Raw genomic sequence first — 8,447 nt, 5'->3', positions numbered from 1 at the left:
ATAATGGAATAATGTAAGAAATTAATCAATAATCAAAGGGCATGCGGGAAACTTAGGGGAAAATCACCATGTTATTTCTTTTTTTTTTTTCAACGTTTTTATTTATTTTTGGGACAGAGAGAGACAGAGCATGAACGGGGGAGGGGCAGAGAGAGAGGGAGACACAGAATCGGAAACAGGCTCCAGGCTCCGAGCCATCAGCCCAGAGCCTGATGCGGGGCTCGAACTCACGGACCGAGAGATCGTGACCTGGCTGAAGTCGGACGCTTAACCGACTGCGCCACCCAGGCGCCCCACCATGTTATTTCTTAAAGGTTGTTTACACATAGGAACATTTTCAAAATTAGGTAATGTTAGAAAAACATAGATGACATATGTTACAAGGAAATCACTAGCAAATATAATGCCACATCTACTACAATAAATCGGCCAGTTCAACACACTGCTGTTGTCTGTGTCCATTTTTATTTTAGTTTTAGTTTTTCATTTTAGTTTTGTTTTATTTTCACCGACGCCGTTCTTCCTTCGGGAACCCCTGGTTGCTGGAGCTGGTCTCCGGCACTCTTGTTCCCTTCTCCCTTTCTTGCTTCCTTCATTGCTGAAGTGATGATTTTCCACAGTGTTATGCTTTGATTCCCTACTCTTCATCTCATGTGTATTGCATCTACTGTACGTTTTGTTTTGTGGTTACTATAAGGCTTACATAAAACATCTTATAGCTATAATAGTCTATTTTGCACTGATAATAACTTCAATACATACAAAAGCTCAACCCATTTAGCCCTCTCCCCCTTTTTGTTTTCTGAATGCACAATTAACCTGTTTAAAAAACTTTTTTTCTTTAATGTTTATTTTTGAGACAGAGAGAGCGAGACAGAGCACGACCAGGGGAAGGGCAGAGGGATAGGGAGACACAGAATCTGAAACAGGCTCCAGGCTCTGAGCTGTCAGCACAGAACCCAACGCAGGGCTTGAATTCATGAACCATGAGATAGTGAGCTGAGCCAAAGTCAGCCGTTCAACCAACTGAGCCACCCAGGTGCCCTAATATTCCAAATTTATTATTATTATTATTATATTTGTTATGGTGATCTGTGATCAGTGATCTTTGATGTTACTATTGTGATTGTTTTGGGGTGCCACAAATCATACCCATATAAGATGACAAACTTAATAAATGTTGTGTGTATACATATATTTAATGTTTATTTACTTATTTTGAGAGAGGGAGAAAAAGAGAGAGGGAGGAGGGGCAGTGAGAGAGAGAGAGAATCCCAAGCAGGCTCTGAGCAGAGCCTGATGTGGAGCTTGATGAGGAGCTAGATCTCATGGACTGTGAGTCATGACCTGAGCCTAAATCAAGAGTTAGATGCTTAACCAACTGAGCCACCCAGGTGCCCCAACATGATATATGTTCTGACTGCTCCACAGACCAGATGTTCCCTGTTCCCCCCATCTGGCTTCCTCTTTTCAGGCCTTCCTAGTCCCTGAGATGCAACCATATTGTAATTAGGCCAATTAATAACCCTACAATGATCTCTAGATGTTCAAGTGAAAGGAAGAATCACAGGTCTCTCTCTTTAAATCAAAAGCTAGAAATGATCATGCCAAAAGCCAAAATAGGCTGAAAACTAGGCCTTTTGCACCCAACAGCTAACATGTGAATGCAACGGAAAAATTCTTAAAAGCAATTAAAAATGCTACTTCAGGGAACATGCAAATGATAAGAAAGTGAGATAGGTTCCCAGTGTTCTTGGGTTGGAGGGTACTGACACACAAAAATATGAGATTAGTATCTTAAAAGTATATAGGACAGTGTACATCAACAAGAAAGAGATTCACATACCAATAAAAAACTGGGCAAAGAAAGAAAAAAAAAAAGAAAAATTAATCACAAGAGAAAAAACACAAACAGAAGGCTTCATAAACGTTGAAAAAACGGTTTTACCCCAGTTGGATAAAATGAGAGTTGATTCGGTTGGTGGGGCCATTATTTCAAATTTGAGTCCAGCTGCTCTCATCGGCCCTTTCCATGAAATCTCAACACTATAAGCCCGAGAAACCCTGTATGTGGGCAAGTTTATCCTCTACCACCAATCTAGGGAGGCTGGGGCCAGATTCGGGTTTTAAAGGCTGCTCTGCCTCAGCCACAGCATCACCTTGCCCCAGAAGTACGCATTCCAGCCACGGCCGCAGTCCTCCGAGGGAGCGGCTGCGCATCTAAGGCCGGCTCGTCCCAGAGGAAGGGCGTTCTAGCCGGCCGCCTACTCGATGGTAGGGCCCCTGGCCGCTCGGCCTCTGGCCGCCGCCATGTTGGAGGCGCAGGGAGGGAGTCATGGCTGCCCGCGGCCGGGGGACAGTCGGAGCGGGGCCAGCTCCGCCGGGCAGATGCTGGAGGTGCGGCCGGGGCTGTACCTGGGTGGAGCCGCGGCCGCGGCGGAGCCGGACCACCTGAGGGAGGCGGGCATCACGGCCGTGCTGACGGTGGACTCGGAGGAGCCCGACTTCAGGTCGGGCGCCGGGATCGAGGGTCTACGGCGCCTGTTTGTGCCGGCGCTGGACAAGCCCGAAACTGACCTGCTCAGCCATCTGGACCGGTGTGTGGCCTTCATCGGCCAGGCCCGCGACGAGGGCCGCGCGACGTTGGTGCACTGGTGAGCGGCCCGCACGAGGGGGTGCAGCCCCGCTTCGCTTCCAGCCTGCCGCCGCCCCCCTTCCTCCGAGGATCCTAGGGGAGGGCGAAGGGGCTGTCAGACCACCAGAACCTCCTCTCCCTCCCTCCCTCCCTTGGCTGGCGGGTGTCCGGGAGAGAGGAGGGGGCAGGGGGCGGGGCCCCTGAAGGCGTGCGGGCTCTCATTCATTCCTGTTTTGATGATTCACACTTCTGTATTTTGATTCATCCTGCAGCCCTCCTCCCAACCCGGAGTTGTTTTTTAGCGGGGGGGGGGGGGAGATGGGGGGTGTGTGGCTGATAAACGGCCAAGTCCCTGCACCTAGAAGAGTTTAAAGCTCTTCAGAAGAAGCCAGGCACCTACCCCGATGATTGTAATGCAGACTGTGATGCGAGTCATGTGCGAAAGGAGATGAACAAAAGTTATTCAACCTTCAGAGGAAAAGTAGATTCTTTTCAGTGTTCTTGTTTGGGGCAGAGGGTGGTTGATGAAGGGGAGAAATGGGGAGAGAAAAATTGGTTAGGACACGAAGGATCCCTAAGCCACGCCCACGGGAAAGATGGAGTTACGTCGTAGCAATGCCAAAAAGAAAATCTTGATAGGTATTTGGGAATTCTTAGTAGTCCTTTTTAGTTGGATTGGAGTGTAGTAACTGGTTTATTGAGCCAGCACTTTTACTGTGTGCCAGCTCTTGTTCTAAATATTTACATAAAGGACATAAGGTAGTGGTAAAATGGAGAGAAGCCTGGGACCGGGTTTCCAGGCCCCTGAATGCCAAGAGCAAGGGAGCTTGGATTTTTTACAAAGCCATTATAATTTTTTTTTTTAATTAGTGTAAAATTAGTGTATTACCTTTTGAAAAGGTAATACATTCACATAGTTCAGAATTCAAAAACAAGGGGCGCCTGGGTGGCGCAGTCGGTTAAGCGTCCGACTTCAGCCAGGTCACGATCTCGCGGTCCGGGAGTTCGAGCCCCGCGTCACGCTCTGGGCTGATGGCTCAGAGCCTGGAGCCTGTTTCCGATTCTGTGTCTCCCTCTCTCTCTGCCCCTCCCCCGTTCATGCTCCCGTTCATGCTCTGTCTCTCTCTGTCCCAAAATAAATAAAAAACGTTGAAAAAAAATTAAAAAAAAAAAAAAAGGAAATAAATAGGGGTGCCTGGGTGTCTCGATTGTTTAGCGTCTGACTGAGGTCATGATCTCACGGTTTGTGGGTTCGAGCCCTGCCTCGAGCTCTGATAGGTGGGAGCCTGGAGCCTGCTTTGGATTCTGTGTGTGTCCCCCTCTCTGCTCATTCATTCTCTCTCTCTCTCTCTCTCTCTCTCTCTCTCAAAAATAAATGTTAAAGAAATAAAAAAAAAAAAAGGAAATAATTCTTTTGTATGTCGTTAGTATTTCAGAGACAAAGAGTTTATCTTGGGTAGAAGAAGCAGACATGGAATGGACCTGAACTTTACCACTGATAGGGAGCTGAGCTTTTTTGTTTTTTTAATTGCTGCTGTTTGCTATTTTATTTTAAAGGTCTCTTTTTCAGTCATGCAGGAGTCAGTCGAAGTGTGGCTATAATAACTGCTTTTCTGATGAAGACTCACCAGCTTACCTTTGAAAAAGCCTATGAAAATCTCCAGACCATCAAACCAGAGGCTAAGTGAGTTCTTTGTTATAGTAATAATTGTTTTTGCAGTGTGATTTTACTCATTTAATGAAAACTTAACTTTAAATTTGCTTGTCCTTACAGGATGAATGAGGGATTTGAGTGGCAACTAAAATTATACCAGGCAATGGGATATGAAGTAGATACTTCGAGTGCAGTTTATAAGCAATATCGTTTACAAAAGGTTACAGAAAAGTATCCAGGTAAGTGATAATTGCTTATTGGGCCCTTTTTAGATGTTCTTTGCTCTGACACGAAAGGCTTCAGGTGCATTATCTCACTTTTCCAGTCATCTCTTGAGACAGGTACTATTATTTCCTTTTGAAACTGTGATTTAGCAAGAAATAACTTGTTCCAGGTCACATGGTTTGTCAGTGGTGGGCTGGGATTTGAACTAAGGCAGTCTGTCCCAGAACCCAAGGGCTTCACTATGCTCTCCTACCTCCCCCTGATTTCTCCTCACTGGAGATTTTTTTTTTTCTTTTCTAATTTCTGAGGTTAGCACTTCTTGCCTTAGTTTGACATTAGCTGAACTTTGCCTGACAATGCAGAGTTAACTTCAACAATTAGATACATTTTAATTACGTTCTGTAGAATTGCAGAACTTACCTCAAGAACTCTTTGCTGTCGACCCAACGACCATCTCACAAGGATTGAAAGACGAGGTTCTCTACAAATGTAGAAAGTGCAGGTAAAATATTTTCTGTCCTCTGGAGATTTTGCCTTGTCTCAGTAGCTGAAAAGTATTGAAAGTTTCGTTTTCTTAAAATCTGTAGGGAGAACTTGTTTAATTGAGTAACGTAGAAATTTCAAAATCAGGGGTGCCTGGGTGGTTCAGTGGGTTAAGCGCCCAACTCTTGATTTCATGTCAGGTCATGATCCCAGAGTTGTGGAATGGAGCCCATGCTGAGTGTGGAGCCTGCTTGGGATTCTCTCTCTCTCTCTCTCTCTCTCTCTCTCTCTCTCTTCCTTTCTCGTGTGTGTGTGCGCGCGCGCGTGCGCGCACATGCAAGTGCGGGGAGGGGCAGAGAGAGAGGAGAAAGAAAATTCCAAGCAGGCTCCCCATTCAGCATGGAATCCGACCGGACGCTGAATTGCACAACTGTGAGATCGTGACCTGAGCTGAAATCAAGAGTCAGACACTTAACCAACTAAGCCACCCAGGCGCCCCTTCAAATCTGCTTTTAAGAAGAGAATAAGTTCTTAAGAGTGAAAATAAATCAGATTATTTGTAGAGGTTATTGAAAATTACAGTAGCATAATCAATTTTATTTTGCTAAGAAATACTGCACATTGCATCTATTTTTTCATTGTTTTGAAAGCCATTAATGTTTTTATTTGGGGCTTGCAGGCGATCTTTATTTCGAAGTTCTAGCATTTTGGATCATAATGAAGGAAGTGGTCCTATAGCCTTTGCCCACAAGAGAGTGACGCCATCTTTGATGCTCACCACAGGGGGTCAGGCTCAATGTACATCGTATTTCATTGAACCTGTACAGTGGATGGAATCTGCCTTGCTGGGCGTGATGGATGGACAGGTAGGAACACATTATATTTTCTGCAGTTTCATTATATCATCTATATTTTGTTCTCTCTCGGACTTTAAACCATCATAACTACCTTCTTGATGAAGATTATATCTTTCTAGTGTAGATAAGACTCTATCAAATATATTAATTAAATACAACCCAGCTGATCTAAAATAGTGAACCACTTCTAGTTGGGGGCTGTTGGTCTAAGATAATTCCTTTCAAGGCTATTTATGTTTTTTCAAGTAGAAGACTAATATAAGCCAATTAGAATGTATTTTAACAAAACGCAAACTTAGTAACAAGTAAGGGCAAATAAGGATTTTAAAATTATATTTAAAGTTTTTCTTCCCTCTCTTTTTTTTTTTCTTTTGGCTCCATAACGTCTCTCTTTTTTCCTGATCTTTCAGTTTGTATGTTTGCTGAGAGATTTGTTTTCATTTCCTGTTAATTCTTAAGAATGCAGCTCATGTGAGCATTGTGACGGCCACATTTCTCATTTAGGTTTGCTTAATATTAATCTAAAGATACCCTTTTTTTTTTTTTTTAGTTTATTCATTCATTTTTGAGAGAGAGAGAGAGAGTGCGCACAAGTAGGGGAGGGACAGACAGAGAGGGAGAGACACAGGATCTGAAGCAGGCTTTGCACTGTCAGCACAGAGCCCAACGTGGGGCTTGAACCCACAAACTGTGGGATCATGACCTGAGCTGAAGTCAGATGCTCAACAGACTGAACCACCCAGGTGCCCCTAAAGATATTCTTAATCTTAATCTAAGATATAGTCTTTTGTTTTTAATCTCTTTATTTTTATTTTTTATTTTTTTTAATGTTTATTTTTGAGAGAGAGAGAGAGAGAGCGCACAAGCAGAGGAGGGGCAGAGAGAGAGGGCCACACAGAATCCGAGGTGGGCTCTGTGCTGACAGCAGTGAGCCCCACGCGGGGCTCAATCTCACAAACTGCGAGATCATGACCTGAGCCAAGATTAGATGCTCAACAAACTGAGCCACCCAGGCATCCCTTTATTATTTTTAAATGTTTATTTATTTATTTTGAGAAAGAGAGAGCGTGACTGGGGAAGAGGGACAGAAAGAGAGGGAGAGAGAGAATCCCTCACTGACAGTGTAGAGCCCGACCATGGGACCTTATCCCATGAACCCCAGGGAGATCATGACCTGAGCCGAAATTAAGAGTCTGATGCTTAACTGGCTGAGCCACCCAGGGGCCCCTGTTTATTTGTTTTAAAATAGCCAGGAAGCTGAGACCTAACTTACATGCCGTCAATATCATTAATAGAACGTGAGACTCCTAACATGCCTTCCTGTTCTGTAGCCGTGATGATCTTAGTTTGAGATACTAAACCGCAGGCTGATTTAAAAGCCAGCACGCGCCACATCCTGCAACCTTGGGTTTCCTATCTCCGCCGTCACCTTTCTCCCCTCATGCGCGGATTCATCTGGTCCTTTGCCAAACTCCCAGGACACAACATGCTTCTTGCACAATTATCATAGCCCTCCATCTTAGTATGGCGAATTGCCATAGCCTTTCATCTTGCTGATTAGATCGTAAACTCCGTGGAGGTAGGAGCTGCGTCTTACCTGTTTTATATCCTGTATTGCCAGTGGTAATTATTTGTTTTATATACAGGTGAGTGAATGAAGTAACACAGTTGCTTTATTTCAGCTTCTTTGCCCCAAATGCAATGCCAAGTTGGGTTCTTTCAATTGGTATGGTGAACAGTGCTCCTGTGGTAGATGGATAACACCTGCTTTTCAAATACATAAGAATAGAGTGGATGAAATGAAGACGCTGCCGGTTTTGGGATCACAGACAAGAAAAATTTGAACTTGTGACATTTTTGATAGCTTGGAAAGAAACTTGCTGATACATGCTTCCCTTGCTTGTTGTCATTCATGGCCGATTGTCTAGTTTTTAGACCGTCAACATTTCATTTACGGTGACTTGGAAACTGTGCTTTGTTAGTCTCTTATTTCAGTAGAATACTTTATGTGGAAATCAAAACTTTTAATCATGTAAATTATACTTTATTTGATATTAAAATTTTGTATAACCCAGATTCGTTCCTTGTTTCGTATATTTTAAAGAGTTCTGATTTTTGGAATGTTAAGTGATCTTAAGGTCTGGATGGACAAAATTATGTACAAAAATTGGAAATGATTGTGTTTAAATAGATTTATTCCTAGAAATGCAGAGCAGATTTGTTTGGACATATTTTGAAACTTCTCTTTCTTTTCTAAAAACCTTTTTTTTTTTAATGTCTTATTTGTTTTTGAGAGAGAGAGAGAGAGAGAGACAGAGGGTGAGCAGGGGAAGGTCAGAGAGAGAGGGAGGCACAGAATCCAAAGCAGACTCCAGGCTCTGAGCGGTCAGGACAGAGTCTGATATGGGGCTTGAACCCACAAACTGTGAGTCATGACCTGAGACGAAATCAAGATTTGGTTGCTCAACCAACTGAGCCACCCAGGCGCGCCCCCTAGTTTAACTTTTGAAATGGTGGGAGTGTTGTGATTTGTGAGAATATCTTAACATAGGACTTGAAGCCTTTGGTAACTTTTATAAAATAATTTTTTCTT

The 8,447-nt window shown here is 43.7% G+C and overlaps 1 protein-coding gene across 1 annotated transcript; it reads left to right on the top strand.

The window, feature by feature from the left end:
• The first annotated feature begins 2,256 nt into the window (after positions 1-2,256).
• Positions 2,257-7,930, top strand: DUSP12 (dual specificity phosphatase 12). The gene is made up of 6 exons (XM_040460941.1): positions 2,257-2,654; positions 4,206-4,319; positions 4,410-4,528; positions 4,920-5,016; positions 5,677-5,863; positions 7,537-7,930. Exons 1-6 carry the CDS (start codon positions 2,272-2,274, stop codon positions 7,696-7,698), a joined length of 1,062 nt encoding a protein of 353 aa, XP_040316875.1. The 5' UTR covers positions 2,257-2,271; the 3' UTR covers positions 7,699-7,930.
• Positions 7,931-8,447: the final 517 nt, after the last annotated feature.

The sequence above is a fragment of the Herpailurus yagouaroundi genome, unplaced genomic scaffold, assembly GCF_014898765.1.
Source record: "Herpailurus yagouaroundi ecotype Mexico unplaced genomic scaffold, PumYag 253, whole genome shotgun sequence".
Lineage (NCBI taxonomy): Eukaryota > Metazoa > Chordata > Mammalia > Carnivora > Felidae > Herpailurus > Herpailurus yagouaroundi.
This window is presented reverse-complemented; position numbering and strand designations above follow the sequence as displayed.